We start from the raw sequence: 22,065 nt of genomic DNA on the forward strand, positions 1-22,065 counted from the left end.
GCCTCCACGGCCACTCAGTCAACGCACTGGATGCTATGTTTTTCTCCAGTAATGGCGCCTTCATGGTGGAGTCATTTTCTGTCATTGGTTACGGTTAGGCATACGTTGGTTATGGCTAAGATTAGGGAAAGCATGTAGAGAATGAACGTGGGTCAAGTGGATCATGCCTTGGCCATCCTGGGGAAAAAAACGTATCGCGCGCACTGGACGGGCGGTCCCTGGTCTGGTGACCAATGGGAGCGGACCTGGAGTGTTACCAAGGAAACAGCGTGCGAGCTGAGAAACGACATAAGTAACTGTTAGCTTATTTCCAGGCAGTTAGGCTAAACGGTTAGCACATAAATAGTCAGATTGTAGCGAGCTGAAATACCAGCAGTGCTTAACATTTTATATCGTTTACTTGCATGTTAGAAATGACGGACCAGCCTCCGAGCAGCCGGCGGTTATTAGACCGCCTGGGTGTCGCTGTCTAGCTGTAAGCGTTAGCATGGTATCAGCCGTGTGCAGCTAACAAAGCTAACTGACTTAACGCTCGTGTGGACGGGATCACGGGCCAGGCTGGATCGTGTTAACACACTAAACGCGTCAAAATTAAAGTCAATTAAAACGATTTCGCCGTTTATCTCGTTGGGTAATGGGAGCCGTGTAACCCTCCGCGGACACTGCGCTCAATGCGTCAGCCGCAGAGGAGTGTAGGTTAGCCGGCTAGCGATTAGCCCGATTGCCCCAAGGTGTCACAGTAGGTCTGGCTCCTTCCTCGGGATGGATACACAGTCAGCCTGACACGGACTGGGGACCACCGTGTGGAGCCTGTGTCTTGAGCCAGGCTGTCGTTACCGGAGACGGCAAAGCTGCTCACACGACCGGTCCGGCCCGGACTCTGGAATGAGATGAGATGCAGCGGACCAGTCCTTTTAACCTGTGCTGACAAGGTGACATACAATTCCTCTCCGATTTTATCTGGTATCGGCACCCATGCTTCCACAATGATGATCAATGTTTAACCATCTTGGCGTCACATTTAACCCTCATAAGGTACCCTATAAGGTATTTCACAAAAAACAAACATATGTATTGTTTATATTACTTGCAACTGGGATGAAGTAAAAATCTGCTGAGTATCTTAACAACAAAAGGTTTTATTATGTTGAATTAAAAGCCTCAATTTGCAATGGGTCCACCAGATCCAGCAGGACTCCCTGTGTAACAAAAAAACGAATACCATATGAGGGTTAACGCCTCTAATACATGACTAACATAATTTTTTTTTTGACTTCATATTTAAGGACATCTGTGTTTCTTTGGGGGGCTTCTTGACCCCAGGCTGTTTTAGCTGTATATAACATTTAAGAAACAAAAGCAGTTTGCGCACATTTGTTTTAGTTGTTTTGGATGACACTGAGGAACTCTAACATGCCATTTATAATCTTCAAAAAAACTTCCCTCTGCTTTAGGACGCTAACCAAACATAACCATACCTGTAGTGTGAGAACCATTTATAGTTCATATGATACATGGATTCCCAAAAGAACTTGGATGTATTAGGGTGGGGGTGGGTATGTTTTATTTACAGTGCTATTTAGATAGTCAGCAAGATACATAAAGTAGTTGACACATAAACTTGAGTTACAATTTTTATTATAATAATTTTCTGGAGGCTAAAAGAACCTAGTTGATTAAAAAATATCCGTAAATTTGAGGGTTAAAGACAGATACATGTTGTGGTGCATTTATAAACAACTGTTTGTAACCATGGTGGCTGATTCTCAACTTTATTAAACAATGCAAAATGTAAACTACCACAGTTCAGTTACCTGGCTAATGTCTCCCCTCTAAACACTATAATCAAACATAGAGTATTTGTGCAACTTGCCTGTCTTGTCCAGTGTTGACAATTAGGTGATGATGGTGCCTTGACTTAAAAAAAAAAAAACACACTAGTCTTTTTTTTTTTTTTTTTTTTGTTAAACTATGAGCGGTTGTGTTACTGTCTGTGTGCAGAAGGCAATTCTCCCGTATGGATGTGTGCAGCAGGAACCCCAACCGTACAGCCCCGGTCAGCGAGGGTGCACTGCACAGAGCTGACCTCCCTCTCTGCTCACGAACCAACGGCTGGAGCTGGCCACCACATCCCTTTCAGCTCCTGGCTTGGCTCCTCTACCTCTACTTTGCTGTCACTGGCTTCGGGGTGTTTGTGCCCCTGCTTCCTGCCCACTGGATCCCAGCAGGCTATATTGTATCCTTGGTTCCTGATAATGAATGTTTGACAACCGCCACATGCATCCAAAACAACTGCATCATATTGGTGTGGTATAGTACAGCTCCATCACTGCTAAATCACAATCCATTTAAAGGACCATACCAATGATTTTTTCAAATCATGCAGGGTACAAAAGATTTCACAACATAAAGTTAAAATCCCTCAATTTGCACAATTGCATAATGTTCTACTTCTGCTACTAACAAAGTTGTCATCATTCATAAACCGCAGAACTGATAATTGGCTGTGGAAAGCAAATGTTTACCCTGTGACTATTTTTCCAGCAGAGGGACTATTTCACTTGAGCCAATTTCAAGTTATCAAAATGCAACAGTGCTGTTGCTTTTAGGAAAACAAATGTGGACAACTTTATTACAGTGATGGAATACTGGTGTGAAGAAAGTTTGAAGTCTCTGAAAGTTCATTTTTATATCGTAGTGGAATAAATGGAAACCAATGGCTGGATAAAAGGGAGGAAAAATGATATCTAAGTTCTTAAACTCGACTGCTTCCTTTGGGGAAAAAGATGAGCAGAAATGTGAAGTACATACAGTTTGTAGATATTACACTAAACAAGCAGATTCTCTGGTATGGTCCTTTAATCTCGACTATATAAAAGAAATGCAAAGTATTGTGTCTTTGTGCCCTCACTACTGAAGCAGATTGACATTTTAGAGATGACTGGATTTCACATGAAAATACAGCTGTTAGCTACTACTACTTGGCAATAACAAATAGCACGATAATAGATAGATAGTTTGCCTGATATTCACGTGGCCATTTGTTCAACTTCATCACTCATTCATCTAGCATGAGTGATTCAGAGGCTGATGCCAGGCAAATTGATAGTGCTAATAGTTGAGTATAAAGTCAGTTTTGTTCAGTCAACTGGAACATAAAGGTGCTTCATGTGTCATTTTAAGCAAATATCTGATTTCCCATTCAATATTAAAATTTGGGTCTAATTAGTGTGGATAACTGAGAGCACGATGGAGACGACTGGTAGCTTTTACCTCACACCAGTGCTGATGTTAGTGCCAGTTTTTCTCAAAATTATCACCACGTTATCTCCAAAATTATACCCCAGTCCCCTGATAAACATGTTGGAAGTGATTGCTGTCTGCTGTTTGCTCTGGAATAACAGAGCTCTGTTCCTTGTGGGCACAATATGAAACACAGATCAGAGGTTGATGGAAGCTGCAAGTCCTCTGTCAACTGTAATCATGCAAATGTCTTAAAGTTAATGTGATAATAATTTCTGGATTTTAGCATGCTACAAGTAGCAGCTTTTTAAGAGATTGTCATCAGTTTCCAGCCATAGCTGCTACTAGTACTGAGCTGTCTCCCAGTGTACCGGCATCATGTTTGTCTGCCACCTGTTCGTCCATGTGATGGCCGTGTCCATTGACCCAGCTGACCACAATGTACGAGCCAAGGGCACCAAGGGTCCGGTCCCAGTGTTTGACCGCTCCAAACACGCCCACGTCATTGAGAACTGCCACTGCTACCTCTGCCAAGTGGACGTGTGAGTAATGTCAGGGATCAGAGCCGTATCTGAGACACAGTGCCATCAATCCCGGTGTCCTCCGGTTAGGCTATACCTCTTCACCATGAAAGATTGATGCCACCGTTCTCCCTGCTGCCTTAATATGTCTTTAATCAGCAGATCTTTCATTCTTAAGGGACAGGTCACCCATGTTGTTGCTGGATCCTGGCTGGATGCCCCAAATGCTAATTGTTAGTCCTTTTCTGTTGAGTTGAACTACTGTCATTCTTGAAATGATCAAGTATTGTATTACTGGTATTGCTTTGTCTTGCTTTTCACTTAGCTTAAAAGTCTACCTGTTAACTCACTGCTACTTTGTGAGTTCAGAGTGAATACAAAATGATTCAATATTTGATCAAGTTAGCAGCTGTTTCAAATGATTTGGTGTTTTTGTAAACAGACAGAAATAGGCAGCATGAAGTAGAGTCTAGGCAGCATGTCTCTTGTGCAAGTAAGGGAAATTAACATCTAGTCCCACATAACAGATCCACTTATTTTTAGGTAGTTATAAACGACTGTCCATTTTTTTTATGTATAGTGCCAAGTTAATATTTTTTTAAACCCACAAATTTTTTTTTCTTCAATTACTTATATTCATCACTATCAATTATTTAATTTTCATTGCCAGTACAAAGTGATCTACGCCCATACTGTTCTTTACATGATCATGAAAAAAGCTGTAAAAAGTGCCTTTCTTGTTTTCAGTCTTTCTCCAGAACACTAACACTCTTGTCTTGTTGCAGGGGGCCCAAGTCAAAGCACTGCAGTGCCTGTAACAAATGTGTTGCCAACTTCGACCATCATTGTAGATGGCTCAACAACTGTGTGGGAAGCAGGAATTACAAGTGAGTAGCCAGTCTGTCTTTCTGTGTTGTCTCTGCTCTTTCTGTCTTGTCTCAGGGACAAGTCCCTCCTCCTCTGCTGTGAAAACTAAGCAGAATGACAATCAGCACATCACTTTTCCAAATGCTTGCCATCTTTCTCACTGTGCGCTCACACAGGCCATGACTTTGTTGCTGAAAGCGACCATTGGTCATTCATTTCAAATAGAGCTGGAAGACACAGCGTGACAGAGGACAGGGACATTGGCTGGTGACTAGATGTGGATGACTACGGCATACAGAAAAGCTGAGAAAAATTCATCTTTATGCATCTTTAAAGTGACGCTGTATAGTGACTGCTAGTTCTATGTGTTGATCATATATTCTTCTGCTGTAAAAACATCCAATAACTTCAGGTTAATCTGGTTCAAACACCCACAAGTCCAGATACAGAGACAACTGGAGACAGTGACTTAGTGACATACAAAGTTGATTCCCGTGTGAGTGCATGGTAAAAGATGCAAATATTGTGGTTGTGACGGTGGATGGTTGTGTGCTCACACAGGCAGTGACTTTGTTGCAGTAAGTGACTGTTGGTCAGTTATTTCAAATGGAAGCTGAAAGACACAGAGGGATTGTTGGCAAGAAGATCTCAGTGACTATGTGACATAAAAATGCTGAGAAAAGTTTAACTTTGTGCAAATGTAAAGCATGCCATGCTGGGTTATAGGAGAGACGGCTACTAAGCGACTTGGTGACATAATGGTAGCTCCTTGTGTGAGCACCACTGTTCTGTAACACACTCTGGTTGGATAACGCACCAATAGACCGCACCCTAAAAGCCAAGTCATGCTTCTCTTAAGGGTTTGCGTTGCTTACAGCATGGAGAGTGTGCTCTGTTTTCACACATGTCAGTCAATTCATGGTTGTTATGGTCAAAACGGCTTGAGAGAACAAATCTGGGCTATTGCCATAGTGATGCAGTACTGTTTTCTTGTGACATTTCTTTAAGAGCAGCGTTTTAGCCAATCATTGCAACGCAGCCTCTTTGACACTGCAGTGTTCCAAAAATCCATAGGTGTATGTCTCTGCATCGAGACCCTTTGTAGACCCTCTGCACACAGTTGCACTTGCACTTGCAATTGCAATGTAATATTGCCACTGATGCTGTGTAGACTGCACACACTGCAGGAAGCATGAAGTAGCTTTAAGGTTTAAATACCAGAAGTGGGCTAGACACTACATTGGTATGCCCAATGTGGTGTTTGGTATGCCCAAATAAAGCAGAAGATGCACAGCGAATGCTTGAAAAACCCCATTCACTAAAAGTAGTGAGAAAACAATCTACAAGTGATAGTGATATCAGGAGAGAGCTTGATATTCACGTGTATTGATATGATGTATAAGTATATTTGGTAGATCGTCTAAGTGGTTTTATAAAACAAACAGCTAACTGACTGACCTGCTGCATTATTTTCATGTCCTATCTGTGTATGACTGGGATGACAAGTGTTGTAGCTGACAGACTGTCTGTATCAGTAATGAGAAATAATTTAAAGGTGAAAACTTTAACCAAGGATGATACAGCCAGAGATTATAGATTTAGTGATTACAAAAAAAAATCGGATGCATGTTTTTTATCACAAGCTGTGTGTAGTGAATATATACGCTCAAGCATAAGTTGCCATAATACGCCATCATGATGACACTTGCCTCTCAGAGGTAGTCCTTCATGGGCTAAAAATTAGATTATACAGCAGAACTAGTTAGTGCTGGCGGAATGATTTGATTGGACTAGAGGCATTCCATGACTGCTGCTATATACAATATTCTGTACTGTAACAGCACTGTGACATTTTACTGTTACGTATCATTCTGCTTGACAAGTGTTCTGTGGTAACCATTAATTGCATTAACAGCCATGATCTACATAACAACTCAATTTACACCATCTCCAAAAACGCTGAAGTTAAATTATGCTATTTATTATGATACTGCTGCTTTGTGCTTTTTTTTGTCCCTGGTGCTGACTTGTAAGGCGGCACTGCCTTAGGTGTTGTAGTGGTTAGGTCTTATGGTTGGGATGAAGGTTTGGCCAGAAAATGTATTAAACAAACCAATCATAATCTGTTATTGCTTATTAGTGTTACTTAAGAAATGCTGTTTGTAGCACTGTGATATAAAAACAATGTCATGCTCAAAGTTGTGCTGTTATACTGAATATACGCTATACACTATAACAGCTATACACTATACACTGCTATACACTAGAACAGCACTCTGTCTCGTGTGATATTGAATAACTGACCCAAACGTCAGTTCAAAAACATCATAGCAGTGTTTTGTTCTTTAACCATCATCTGACAGCAGGACATTGATTTGTGTGCTACTTAACGCAGCACTCTTGTTCAGAGCCTCTTGATGAAAACTTGATTTGTCATACTGTGAATCTCTCCACAGTCTTTCAGCATTTTGAAAAGCATGCTTTCATAATTGTTCCTTCGGCCCCTGTCTGCTCTTCATTTGTAGCTTCTTTACTACAGCACAGTAACATGTAAAGTGCCAGGCTTTATGTCTCCTTCACATTATGAGGCCATTTCCACTCTTGAAACCAGCCTGCTTTGAATAATCTTGAAAGGTTTTCCATCCCAAAACTCCTGGTTAGAAAGTTAAAATTGTTTTGCTGGAAAGGCACTCACAGCGGTAAAGCTGAAGGTTGTCTGGCTGGGTCAGTTTGGGACTGGGGCTGAGGCTGGTGTTATCAGGGATGGACACCAAAGCATCTGAAACTGAATCACAGACACTTGTCCTTTGGTATTATTTGGTAGCGTTTTTGAAAAAGTTTGAACTTCTCTTAATTGCGACATTTTTAAAATTTACCAGCTACAGAAAGAGTAGAAATTGCTGCTCAACTATAAGTGTTGTTACTGTGGATATTTTACATTACATTTTAGTAAAAATGGAAGTACTGCTGTAAAAATCTACTTTAGTAAAAGTAAAAAAGTAGCTCATTTAAAATTTATTTCAAAACCCCAACACTGCAGTTTTGTGTGCCTATTGTGTCGCAGTGAAAAAAAAAATCACTTCTGCCTTAGCATTAATACACAATCTTTAGTGGCAGAACCTGGTCTTCAATAGTAGTACTGTGACTTTAGTTGTACTACTATGTCTTATAATAATGTGTTGTAGTACTATGTATTGTCATTTATCCTCAGTAATAGTACTCTGTTGCTCTACAGGCTCTTTCTCAACAGTGTAATTTCTGCCCTACTGGGAATATGCCTGGTTCTTGTTGTGGCCTCCTATGTCTTCATCGAGTTCTTCCTGGATCCATCTAAACTCCGCACTGATAAACACTTCCAGGGTAAGCCGTTACCTCCACCCCTGACCCTCACATAGTTCAGTCTTTAAATTTATTTGAGAAGGCCACTTATTACCCTAACAAGAAAGATGACCAGTGACATAATCTATACGACTGACAGCATTCCTTTAAGTCTATAAAAAGTCATAAAATGTCTTGAATTCAGTTTTACAAATATTAGGTTTTCACATTCATTCTACTCCGTTAAATTTTTATTTAATTTCATTCAATATTTTATCTCATTTAATTTACCCAGCTTTCCTTTTTTTCTCAAGATCAGTCAAGTTCTTCCCCACTGGAGTTAGCACTTCTGGTGTTACTAAATCTTTTTACCCTAATACGGCCTTCATACTACCTGCTATATTTATCTGTTGGGAAAATGGCTTTTTTACACTTATCCAACTCACTTTATATATCCCTGCCATTACCAGTATAGAGAAATTTGAGAAAATCCTCATATTTATGTGTTCTCAACCCTAACTAACCCTAACCCTAATCCTAACCCTTCTGTTGGGAAAAAAAATAATGGGTAGATTTATTTCAGGTCCACCTAAAGGGCACATATATACTAAGAAACAGTTTATAGAATCTAGTTAATAACCATATTCCTACCCAAACCTGACCTCTGCACTGAGCAAGTTTGTAGTACTTACCTTGTATAGTTAAAGCCACACTAAGTGATTTCTGACCACAAGAGGGTCTGGAGAGCTGAAACTCAGTTTGTAAATAAAAAGCGTCAGTCCTGCTTCTGGGTTCACAGTTGATTCGGGTTCACGATAGATTGCTCATAGAGTGTACAAAACCGAACGTTAAGGTGAAAACATGGATTTTGAGGACAGAAACGGGGAATGCATTTCACTGTGGCAAGAGTCTTGTTGGATTACTGGATTATTTTGTCTCTGACCTCCAATTCAAAAATGTGGTGAAGATGCAGACCCTCAGCTATGGGCAAGCTGCTTTGACCTTTTTCTATCACCAGCATCACTGATTACAGCAGAGGCACTTGTGATTGATCTGTAATTTGGATGTTTACTTGCAGAATGTGCAATTTCAGAGATGCTTTGAAAGAAGTTGAAGCAGCAAGAAGGTGAAGTGGAGGGCAGAAGGGGAGCCTTAGTAGGGCCGATACAGAAATCAAAACCAGCCAGTAACAACAGGCTTGTTGTAAATTGTATGATGGAAAGAAGATCCAGTGATGACTCTCACATTGCAAGGGGTCACTTCACTCCCAAGAAATGTATGTAATACTGCTTAAAATAGCTGTAACTCAGCTTTAACTTCAAATGTTCATTTGAATTACAAAAGTCTTACATTTTAAAATTTGTTAAAAAGGTCTTAAAAAGGCATTAGATTCTGATACTCAGACACCCTGAAACAGAGGTATGTAGACTACTGTTACTAATAGGTGTGTAAATGTGTGTGTGTTTGTGCTTGTGCAGTAAAGAATGAGACAACAGTGTGGTTCCTCTTCCTGCCCGTGGCTCCAGTCAGCACAGCAGCAGCAGTGATCCCTGGCCTGGCTGCCGTCACCATTGCTCTTGGCCTGTTGTCCTCCATCCTGCTCTGTCACCTGCTCTGCTTCCACATCTACCTCAGTAAGACACAGTAAATGTCTTGTGACTGACTGGTTGACTACCTGTCTGACTGACTGCATTTCTGTCCACCTAATTTAAGTCTTGATTCTAGTACTACCCCTGCTTCTTGCCCTGGTTCTGTTATCACTCCTGTTTATAGTTTACGTTCAAGTCCCGATTCCAGCTTTAGCTCTGGTTCTAAATCTAGTCCTAGTTCTATTTCAAGTTCTAGCCTTGGTCTAGAGTGCAGGCTGCGGTGCTTAAAGGGTTTTTTCTGTAGACCGTTTGTATTGAAGCATAGCTTGGTTCCAGACCTGTGCATAGCATGTTCACTTTCAACAAAATTCTAGCAATTCATTCAGGTCTGGTGCTGCCCAATGCAACTGCGATTTCTCAGTTGAAAATTAACCACACAGTTGTAGAGCAGAAGAACCTTTGTTGATTTACTCAAACTGTGCCAGAACTGGAGAGATCCTATTGGATAACACTGGCTAGAAAATGAATGATAAAGTTACAGACGCCCTGGTAGCTAACCTGGTACAGTGCGTACCACTTATCAAGGCTGAGTCCTTAAAGCAGTAGCCTGGGTTCAAGTCAGAGACCAGGTTCTTTGCTGCATGTCATCCCCTCCCCCTGCCCCGCCTTTCCTGACTTTCTGTGCTTTGATTGTCAAATAAAGCAGACATGCCAAAAACGGAGCAACACTGTGCACTGAAGGCATTTATCAGAGTGAATTTTTTTTGTGTTCTGCCTAAGGGATTTGGCAAATGTTTAATCCATCAATTAGCCTCACTGTACAGGACCCCTGGTCCGTTTGTTAGAATAAACCTAGCTCTTGTCCAGAGAGTTAGTTTCCACGGCTAGCCACTTGTTAGCCTACGGTGTGGTTAACAACAGGCTCGCCACTGAAACTGATTCCCTGAAACTGAGCTAGAATTAACCATACCTCACTGAATGGTTCATCCAAATGTTTTTAATTAGCTTTTTGGCGATATGCATTTGATATGAGCTTTTTCAGCAACAAACTGACTTGAAATAAAACAAAAAACAAAAGTGTCAGCATTGTCTGACATTTTTGTAGTTGGCCAAAGATGCTAAGATGCTTGATTTGAAATAGCTCTGTAAACTGGCTAAAGAGCTACCATGTCATAGTGGTTGGACACATCAGTCTCTAGTGACTGGTTTGCAGGATTCAAATCCTCTGCCCACAGAAATCAGCTACCATGGGGGCAGTTTGGGCTTGAATATTGGGCACTGTGAAACCATTAACTTGGATTTACTTGGAATGCACAATAAAAAGACTTCAAGAGGGGAGATAGAGACACTGCCTACTGGTGTTAGCAGTTCTTATGACAAAGACTGTGTGTCTATGTCTGTGTGTGGCTGCAGTGTGGAACAGGCTCAGTACCTACGAGTACATTGTGCGACAGCGTCACCGTCAAGAGACCAGAGACACCAGTAAAGGAGGACCACGAAATGAGGCTGCAGTTCCTTCGGTCAACCTCATCAAGGTAATGTATGTTCATGGTGAATACGGCTTTCAGATAGGATGTGTCAGCTCCACCCCTTCAGTGTCAATTCCATTCATTGTCCTCATTTGTGGTTTTGCATGATGCAAAAGCATATTCACAGTTTCCATAACTTTACAACACTAGTCTAAAATCCTACTGGGACATCGGGAGGAAAGCCTTTGTGTAGAATGAAATTTTCAATCCTTTGGGCTTATTAGGTGGGTTGCTTACCCTGTACTTTCCTCAGATCAGGACCACTTGACTTAATGAATTAAAATAAGCTATGTTAAAGAGTAGACCATGTGATAGATGATAACCATTGTGAACAGAAGCAGATGTCTATAGATCCATGTAGGAAGGCAAGATTTGCAGTAAATATGTATTTTGAGATGTCCACATGTGAATAAGGGTTATCATACAATATTATAAATCTTCCCGTGATTTAGCTACACAGTTTTCTTGCAAGGCTGTACAGTCTTAACGTCTACTGGGAAAGACTACTTTTTGACCCCCTTCCTCTGGTGACGTTGATCACATAGCATTAGATAGTAGGTGGGCACAATCTGTTCCCTGTCTCGCGCTGTACCCAGCAGAGAGCAAGGCACACACCATGTCCTATCTGAAAGCATTATGATGATATATTTAACATATATCAGTCTGTCTTACCTCTTTTATACTGACCTAAAATCACAACATCTGTGACTTGAGCTGAGTGTAAATGGGTTAACGCATTTACCATATACACCTGCGCATTCGCATAGATGTATATGGATCACCCGCTAATTTGCAAATTGTGTAGACACAATTATACAGGACTTGCTCTACATTTGCTCTACATACGAGTCCAACAAAAAACTTAAATCAGCATCAGCTTTCTAAGTAAAAAGTATAGGCTCCATAACAGTGCAAACATGATGGTAGCCTACAAATTCTGTTAGCTAACAGTTCAGTTATTTTCCCAAAGGTCCCAAGGTAAGATCACTGCCAATGGGGGTGCAATCAACTTTGAGCAGCAGGACATAATAGTTTTTAAAACACGTTTTTGGCCGTTTCTGCCTTTTGTTCATGTCATTTCATAGTTGTCACTGGTCTAACTCCCCAAGTCCCTAAATCCTTCCAATCAGGCCAGTGTGCAGCCTTTGAACTGCTATGGCTGATGGCTGAAGGGTCCCTTCATATGAACTGTCATTAAGTATTATATTCTGGGCCAGTATTATGAGGGCATCATTTTACATTCATTCAGTTTAACTAATTCAGTTCATTAAGATTGATTTGTACAACATGCAGGCCATAATTCTGATCTTGAGCCAGAGCAGATTTAAAAATAAATTAATGAAAACTAAATAGTCCAGGGCCTTTAATCAAAGCCCAGTTGAAAAGAAAAAAAAAAGATGGCAAGAGGTTTCTGAACTTAATGACTTCCTGTCTGTAGTGTATGGCCCATTCTGTACTAGTCTAACCTGCTGATGGCTAGTAATATTTTGTAATGATGTCAGTTTTCAAAGAACATGTCTGCCTCACTGCTCCCTCAAATTATCCAGCCAAATAGCTTCCAAATGGATGAAAGGGGTTGATTCCCTAAGCAGGATGTTTGTCAGAGGCCCAGGACACACCAATCCGACTTCAAAGAACAAGTGCCATCTGAGACGGACAGGCAGATTGCTTTGTATACCCTCACATCTCCTTTTAAACACAGCCCATGAACACACCATACAGACTGCAGACGGTCAACATGCACGCAAGTTCTGTGCCTGCATGAGAGAAAATCTCCATGCTAGGATGAGGAAGTAGTAAACCAGAAGCCTTGGGATTGCAGAAAGACAAGAAACCAACTTTATTTTCATGCCACAAGCAAAGGATGCTGGTGCTGTATTAATTCATTGTACTAGCAGATTTTATAATTTATAATTGTAGAGCTCAATGTGCCTACCCTGTGTTTCCCACTGTATCACAGGATGTTGGCTTTTCTGGGACACTGGGCTATACCAACCCTGAGATGGATGTGGAGGACCCCACCACTTTGGCTGCATGGGGAGGACCAGAGTAAGACAATTATTCTCTTCTGCACCAATATCTGATGGTTACATCCTCACTCAGGGCAACTACCGCTGTCAGCAGGGAGTTTGATAAAACCTGTTAAGAATGCCTCCATTTAGGAGGCATTCTTGCACCAGATAAATGTCAATGTGTTGTTGTTCTCCTAATCACCACCACAGAGCACAGCCCAGCATTATTTCATTTGGAAATGTTATACTTTAAGTGTTTACCACCCAAAATCCGACTTCTTTAAAGTCACAGGGCTCTGCCAGCCAATGAAGAACTAGGGGTGAGCCAATTATAGAAATAAAATCTGGCAGAATGGGCAACAGCCTTTGGTTCATGGCAAATTGGAGAATTTCCAGGTGGTTTCCTTTGCCAAGGCAGCTGGTGTAGCATTCACTGACATCACCATACCAGCAGAACAGTTTGTATATGCTGGTAAAGGCCTGAAACATGGCTAATGGAAATTATTATCTGTTGACACATGACTTATTTAACAATTCTTTTTGTTAATAACGCAGGTTACTAGGATTATCTGACATTATAACTCTAGGTAAATGTGCTGGTTTTCCCATTAACTTTACCTTGAGCTGTTGTGATAGAATCTGCTGTCTAACTTTAGTTTGGGTTCATCATCTGACTTTAACACCCTAGTTTTAGCTGCAGTGTGTGTTGTGATCAGCCCAGGGCTAACAAAGTCACCAGGTCTTCCCATGTTTCATAAGATACAGTAAACAGCCTTCAACAGTTATTTCATAACACAAGACGCCTGGAACTCTGTTACCATAGACACCGTTTCTTAACAGAAAACATAGTGTACAAAACGAAATTCTTTTGCCATGTCTTCAAGAAGGAAACAAAGTGAGCAGTGTACAGCTTTGCTTGACCTGCTGGGGAGGGGGACATCTGTGTCATTCTGCATTTGAAAAGTCTTGGGAACTGGGAAAAGTCACATTTACTGACTGTCTCACACGGGCTCTCTAGATCTCTAGATATCTCTGTCAGAATGATGATGACTTATGATTTAGGACTGGTGTTGTATTTTAACTATTCATTCATATTGTGTATGTGTGTGTGTGTGTGTGTGTGTGTATGTGTCAGATTCCATGCTAATGGCAGAGTAAGGAGTGTGTCCAATCATGCTGGGGAGGAGGAAGCACTGGCCACTGTCTCTACAGAGCTTAAAGCAGCTCCACACTCCCACAGACGCACACAGGTGAGAGGGACACACACACACCCACACACACATGCACACAAGCTGCTGCATGCAGTTCTTTTCAGCCCAGTTATTGCTGGATGGGTACCCTCAGGACAAACAGGCCAACAGATATGAGAGCGAGGTCAGATCACTGGTCTCTTATTTAATGGGTGTTTGCGTTGGGAATTGAACCCAGCTTTGGCCAAATTAAGCCCCTTTCACACATGTATTGCACACCACAAGTTGTACTGACATTAGCCAGAAGACCTGTATATATGAGCACAGATGTCCCTGTCAGTTGCTCCACACTTTATCATCCCATCTCCCTAGTATCAAGAGTGCAAAAGGTGCAGCTGAGCCCATGTGTGAGTAAAGCAGGTACAGGTCCAGAGCAGGCACAGCAAGTGAGAGGGCATGTGTCCTGCCTCCTGCACTCTTTACCCTGGCACATTTCAGGAAAGTTGTTAATGTATTCACCGATTGGAAGTTCCTGGATGAATAACTCATAAGGAAAAGGTTGTTAAAACACCTGTCTTACTAAGGTAGACAACAAGCTACAATCTAATTTTTAACAAAACAAGCCATCCTCCATGCTGGACAGTTAACCTTGGTCTCTGTGTACAGCTGGCCGTGAGTACACTGGGACATCTTAAAAAATGCAACACCGAAAAAATACTCAATATCGTCACTCTTATACAGTGCAGTGTCCCCAGAATCCCAGGAGTATTTCCTGTAGGTGAGAATGTGTCTGACATGGACAGTCTCCTGTTGTGTGCTACATGAGTGAGGGGCAACTCACTCTGCAGTATGAACCTTATTCTCCACTCATGGTGCAACACAGGGAATGGAACCCTTAACCCTGGCAGTGCTTGTTTGGTTTTACAGAAAAAAAAGAAGAAGGTCCGCAAAGTGCCAGAGGAGGTGACCAGAGAGCGCTGCCCTAGCACAGCCCCACCTGGTAACAACGCACACACACACACACACACACACACACACACACACACACACACACACACACACACACACACAACAACAACACAAACTGCTCATAAAACAAACATATTTTTGTCATCCCATATAAGCTGCTCACCCTAACTAACAGAATTTATACATCACAATCATTTGTCCTGCTGTAACAAACATATTTCCTAAACCAATACATACACAACCATGGCATAAGGCATTGTGCACAACAGCTGTGCCTTTTTCTATTTTATAACATACAACATAGACCTTTGCAGTATCATAGCATGGCATCTATTCTAGTCACTGTCAAAGATAGCTGTGCTTAGATTTTGACTTGACTAGTTTTATTTTTACCAACTACAACCGTAATACCATCAATATCACAATCATTTATCCTCCTTGAAAACATCTCACCATGACAGCACTGTCCATGATAGCATATGTCCGTGTTTCCCTCAGACTGACAACATAACTGTAGTAGGGGAGGTGGGGGTTGTGAATCAGTTGTGTCAGAATCAGAATTAGAATACTTTATTGATCCCCAGGGGGAAATTACTTTTTGTTGCAATAACAACTCCCACTCAAGTGTAAAGTAAAAAGAGCAATTAGTCAAGAAAAATCAGTTGTAGAAAAGTCAGTTGTACTGTCGGCACCTTTTTGTTTTTTTCTTCGACTTTCGACGGACCCTGGCGAAACATCGACGTCAGTCGACTTTTTTTACGTTAATGCCCTATTACATTATTGACTTTTATTACATTAAGACTAGAAAAACTATTACGTTATTGGCCGCTACAACCACCAATAGGCCGGACCTGGAGAGTCCGTGCTTTACAGTCTTAGTACGTTTTGTGGTGATGCTGTGTCTTTTTGTTCTCTGTCCTCCAGTGGAGGCCAGCAATCTGTCCACTGTGTCCTCGAACCAGCGGCTTCCCTTTCCAGCATTCCCACTGAGGGCCTCTCTGGCCTCCACCTCAAGCTCCGTCCAGGCCGCTGGTCCACCAGCTGATTACCATTCTGACTCAGCAGAGTCTCTGGAGGAAATCCCAGTGGCGCTGGCCAGGCTAGGCTCCTCATCCTCCGCCGTAGCTGGAGATGCCTCCACATCTTCACATAGAGCAATCTCAGCACTCCCCTTACCATCTCCCCACCCCAGGACTAAAAGGAAGGCCTCCTCCCGAAGCCTTAAGGCCACCACAGAACTGAGGTTTGAGATGGCCTCCACACAGCCTCCAACGGTGTTCGTCAGCCGGGCTAGCGGAGAGATGGCCGAGGTCAGGGAGGATGGCCTCAGCCTGGGCAGAAAGCAGCAGGCCGGCCCCAGGAGCCATGAGCCGACCTCTAGGCCCAGCTCCAGGACCTCCCTGCCCTCAGTTGGAATCATCAGGACAGAGCGATAGCCTGAGCATTCAGGAGCAATAGAGCTCTTCTGATTTTAGCTGTTTGTCCCTGCTCTTTCTACAGTCATATGAGCTCCATGTAGTGTTGCACAACAATCATTACTTCACACACACTTTTTGTATTCTTCAGTTATTTGATATTGACTTGACTTTATACTTCACCTTGAATGCCAAAGGTCCTGTCTACAATCTTTCTAAATGGACTATTTTAATTTATGTTTATGGCTGGAACTATAATTATGACATTTTGTTACCAAATATCACACATAAAGCTTCATTTTGTATTTCTTTTACTAAAATATAGATTTGCTTAATTTTCTAATTCACTAGACATAGGCTTTCAAGAAATATGTCACCATAAAATAATGTATTATTGAAAATGACAACTACATTCTGCAGTCTGGAAATGATGGTAAGACCATGCTATTAGCTGTTTGATGTTCATCTTCTGATGTCTGATAACCATGTCCATGTTTTGAAATGCTAGCAACTCATTTACCCTTCAGTTCACCGTTTATTTCTTCAGAGAAGCCTCACACATTGGTGGCTGCCCAGTGAGCCAACATCTTAGCTGTTGGTTAGCACCTTGGTAAAGGACTATGGCAGTGTTTTTTAAGGATTTAAAGGAACAGTGTGTAGGATTTAGCAGCATCTAATGGTTAGAAGGCAGAATGCAACAAAATGGCTGTACCCCCCAGCCCATCCCAGAGGCTATAGAGGTTTGTGGAGTCAAATTTTCTCAACTATAGTAAATCATGGCATTGCAGTCTGAGACATCAAGTCACAAAGTCATTTTATTTGGCAAAGATAAGAACATTAGTGGTAAAGGATACCCTCAATATAACACCAGCAAATTGTTGTTGAGTCTCCTGCATGTACAGTGACACTTGGTTAACTTGGAATTTTTTGACCATCAATATGGGAGACGGTTTTTGCAGGAGCTGACAAGCTCAGAATTTTTTTTAGCTCAAAGAAACAAAATTTTGAACAACTTTTCTTGTCAGTAATGTCCTCATTGTATTATTGTTAGGCAGAGATAAAAGGCAGTTTTTGTAATATTGTATGTCCCACATAATGTGTAACTAAATGAAAGTACACAACCACAAACAGAAAAGAATTAGGACTTGTTCACGGTCTAGGAGAAAACACATGACTTCTGCGTCACTCTGAAAACCTCCGATTCGTTCTCTTTTTGATTCGCTGTGTATTGTTTCTTTCATTTCAACCGTGTTTCATGCTCACTTGCTCTTGACATTTTATAGGATGATCCACTACGAACACAACCGGAGGCAAAACAAACTACTCTTCTTCTGGTTGCAATTCCAGCAACTTGCTCCTGTCAGCCACTTGCAAGAGAAAAAGGCATTTTTCACAAAGTGTAATTTGAGTTTGTTTGTCCTGTCTGAGCCACTACAGAAACATGGCAGCCCATGTGTAACCTGGATCTGCACTTAGGAAGATAAAGACTTATTCTAACTTTATTGAGAACAATTTGGTTCTACATTTGTTTTGTTTTTTTTATACACTAATAAAACGCATGCCTCTGAATATTATCCCATTTCTGTCTTTGATTTGATTAAATTTCTACACACTGTACCTTTACAAGATTGCCACTACTGTGTGTTTTCAGATGATATTTCCTGGGAATAAACAAATGTGTAGGATTACATTTTGACTTTCACAGGATAGTTACTGTTTTAATAAAAATCTTGTTACTTGTCTTACTTATGTACGGGACTTCAGCTGAGGTATTACTGCAAATTTAACACAAAATCACATCAACCAACAGGTTCCTGATCAAATCCCTTGTGTATGCTTGTACTGATAGCAGGTTGGATCAATACATGCCTGAAGGAAAAAAAAAAAAAAAAAGAAAGAAACTGCTGGCTCTCCCCAGTCATGCAGGAATGTATGTACATGTGTGTGTGTGTGTGTGTGTGTGTGTGTGTGTGTGTGTGTGTGTGTGTGTGTGTGTGTGTGTGTGTGTGTGTGTGTGTGTGTGTGTGTGTGTGTGTATACACTCAGTGGCCACTTTATTAGGTTCACTTGCACAGTCTGATACAGTCTAATCCAACTGTTGTGCCATAAAGTTTCCTCTCCTGCTGCCTCTAATGCTCAGCTTGTCTTGTTGTCACAGTAATAGAGGTGTTCATTCACTTCTGTGTTTGGCATTGAGCTCATAGTTAGTGCTGCTGTTGGACTGGACTGCATTTTATTGAGAGGTGTTTCCAATATTCTGTCTCCCTCATGTATATAAATAGGGAGGACAAAAAATTAGAAACACCTCTCAGTATAATGTAGTCCAGTGCAAGACCTCTGCAGACTACAACCTCAGTAATAAACAGAATAAACATAGATAAATTGACACATTCTCCATAGTGTCAACACAAACTGAACTGAACTTTCATAAAAGGTTGAATTTATGGCAGAGCTGTTGTACTGAACTGCATTAGACTGTACAGGTGGACCTGATAAAGTGGCTGTGTGTGTGTGTGTGTGTGTGTGTGTTTACACGCACATCACATCCACCAGCTTTGCCAGTGAGAGCCATTCTGCAGCATCTGCCCAGTTCAGCGGGCAAGCTTGTATCCCCCACGCTCGGTCCCTTTGTTACAAGTCTTTCCCGTCTCTTTACATATTTCCTCCAGCCCTGTGTCCACAGGCTGCACAAATTCCCAAACACACAACCTGTGTTCTTCCCATCTCTTCTTCTACTCTCCCTTCAGCCAAAACTAGTGTTAGTATGGCTGCTGTGGCTCCTTCAGCCTCTGACTTTTCCATTGCAAATTCAAATCCTGGATACATCAGTCCACCTGTTTTTTTTTTTTTTTTTTGTTTGTTTGTTTTCCCCACTTCTCCATCCTTCACCCACTCGCTCTCCAACTCCAGTGTGTGCAATATTGCTGTGTTCCCGACTGGTGCCATTTCACCTCCTTGGACCTCTACAGTTAATGCTACAGTGCCACCTACCTCCTATTGCCCTTGCACTCTTGCTACTGCAGTGTCTTTAAAGATTAAACTTTAAAGACTTTTCTATACGTTTGCAAATCATGGATGGTTTTGATATGCCAGAACAGACACCCATCTCTCTCTTAAAAACGAAGCTGGCCAAAACATAATTTAGAGGGTCATACATTCTGCTCCTAGCTAGACATATAGCTAGATACACTGATATATTCTATTGATCCCATTGGGATCGACTAGGAAAGTCTACTGCACTGGTTTCTGGGAGAAGCCGGTCTGAACTTGGCTCCCTGTAATGTCAGCATGCCAGGTGGGCAGGTGGTGTACTGCTTTTAACAGGGACAAGAAGAGCTCCTGTGATTGGTCAGGACTGATGCCAGCCACAGATGCTGTATCCCACCTGATCCAGCCCCTTTCACCACTGCACTGCCAGTGGACCTTTACTGTGCCTTCACCTGTGGTCACCAAATGACCAAAAATCCCTTGGCCACACTCAGGTGATCTTGCATCATGAGCTAGCACCTCTTCCAGCACCTGCACCTTGATTCATGAAACTAAAGTCCCACACTTTGCACAGCTGCTTGTCTTTAGCCTGACTTACTCTAACAAGGAAGGAATGTATAGGCTACCATCACATCAGTGTATAAGCCAACTACGTGCTTTGCTACTTATACAGTATCTATCTCTTCCATCTCAAGGACCATACAAGTCATTTTGAATGTTTTGCCCATTTACTAGAAATTACCCACGTTACATCACAACAAACCATTCTGCAAATCATTCTGGCGTACTCAGACAGAAAATCAAAATTCAAATTTGGACCTGTGGTCAACACACCCATCTTACAATGTTCTGCTTCTGCAGCCAATCACTGGTATGAGGTGATGTAAATATCACTGATTGATGTGTGATTGCACATGGGTATGTGTAGCTATTAGTGGTAGTTTGTATGGGCTTCATGTTCAGCTACAAACTACATAAGTCATAGTTATTAAATAGGCTAGTGACTAACTGCTTAACCCAAGTTAAGCAGCCTGATAACAAACTCCTCTGAGCTCTCCTCCTCCACATCCTCCTCCCTGAATGTATACATTAGGCTATAATGTTTAATGTTTAACTGTTTTGTCAATTAACATATAATATAAGTATTAGTCCAGCAGCCTAATTTTAGGCCAAAATTGGGGTCAACCTAGGACAAATTGCAAGAGATGCAAACTCAGCTGATTTTGTATCCTCAGTTTGTCCTGAGTGAGGGCACAATGTCTTAAATGCACAATGCAGAGTAAAACATAAATGGACTCCTCATTCCAGCGGCAGAATTTGATTTTAGACTATTAGCATCGAATTGTAGTTGATGTGTTCCTTGTTTATCAGTTGCTGGAAAATACCAAGAAAATTGTGGAGCAAATGAGATGAGCATTGTGGAGCATTTGTTTGAACATACTTGAAACATGAAGTAGGTGCAGCTTATTGCACCCAAACAAAACAGCCCTGTCACACCTGTCACGTGCTGGTACACACCTGCACGGAGAAGGTGTGTGTGAAAAGTGTGTGTGTGCAGTAAGAGCAGCCTCAGCAGTTTTGTAGAGCAGGACATCCTGGTGGACTGAGAGAGCTGCCTCCACTGCTCCATTCTTGTCCAGCTCAGTCACAATGTGCTCCTGCTGGGCTGGGACGCTGTGCGTTTGTTTACCTGAAGGGGGAGACAGAGGAGAGCACCATTGGCATCAATATGGCACACTGACCACCGCTTTCACTGACTGACTGACCATCATGAAAAAGTACTTTACTACAAGTAAAAGTTCTGTATTAAATAGATCACATATCAGAGTCGAGTTACTCCAAATATGACTCTGAATCATGCACCATATTTTATCAGCTTCAGATATGTTTTGCATGCTAATGTTGGTCTTGCTCATAATTAGCACAATATTTCCCTCTGAAATGTGGTGCAATGAAAGTATAAAGTCTCAAAAAACAGAAAACTCAAGTAAAATAGAAGTATAATCAAATTGTACCTCAGCACAGGACTTGAACATACTTTGCACCTCTGGAGAAGAGGTAGTAACACCGCCATGGAAAATTGAGTTTTTGAGAGATGCAAAATGTGCACTCAGTGGAAGAATAGCTCTGAGTTCATTCAAACCACTGGTGAGAGAGTGTTTAGTCTATGAATCCAGTATGAATGCTGCCTTCATCCTGAATAGGCTATCATATGTTGAGGCCTGAATTATTTTTAACAGTATGGAAAGATGGTAGATACAAGGTCCCACTTGAGGTAGCCGGTTAGCTGGACTTGGCAACAAATCCCTGTTTCACGGCCTAATGCCACCAGAAAGGAATTCATTTTAATTCAAAGTATTTTAATAGTTTCATGCTCATCATTACCATGGCCTGTTAGGTCCACTGTGAAATTGTATTTTTTGC

General features: G+C 41.6%; 1 protein-coding gene across 1 annotated transcript; it reads left to right on the forward strand.

Moving 5' to 3' along the window:
• The first annotated feature begins 247 nt into the window (after positions 1–247).
• Positions 248–18,398, forward strand: zdhhc1 (zDHHC palmitoyltransferase 1). Its single transcript, XM_030048144.1, has 11 exons — positions 248–932; positions 2,002–2,236; positions 3,610–3,785; positions 4,550–4,651; positions 7,867–7,991; positions 9,428–9,583; positions 10,952–11,073; positions 13,028–13,116; positions 14,215–14,329; positions 15,197–15,269; positions 16,163–18,398. The coding sequence occupies exons 2-11, from the start codon at positions 2,018–2,020 to the stop codon at positions 16,672–16,674; spliced, it is 1,689 nt and encodes a 562-aa protein (XP_029904004.1). The 5' UTR covers positions 248–932; positions 2,002–2,017; the 3' UTR covers positions 16,675–18,398.
• Positions 18,399–22,065: the final 3,667 nt, after the last annotated feature.

The sequence above is a fragment of the Myripristis murdjan genome, chromosome 3 (genome assembly GCF_902150065.1).
Source record: "Myripristis murdjan chromosome 3, fMyrMur1.1, whole genome shotgun sequence".
NCBI lineage: Eukaryota > Metazoa > Chordata > Actinopteri > Holocentriformes > Holocentridae > Myripristis > Myripristis murdjan.

Excerpts from the sequence above, each read along its gene's own strand:
- zdhhc1 (XM_030048144.1), top strand. The coding sequence starts at position 2,018 with ATGGATGTGTGCAGCAGGAACCCCAACCGTACAGCCCCGGTCAGCGAG. Across the intron at positions 11,074-13,027 it reads CTTCGGTCAACCTCATCAAG|GATGTTGGCTTTTCTGGGAC; the intron begins GTAATGTATGTT and ends ACTGTATCACAG. Across the intron at positions 15,270-16,162 it reads CCCTAGCACAGCCCCACCTG|TGGAGGCCAGCAATCTGTCC; the intron begins GTAACAACGCAC and ends TCTGTCCTCCAG.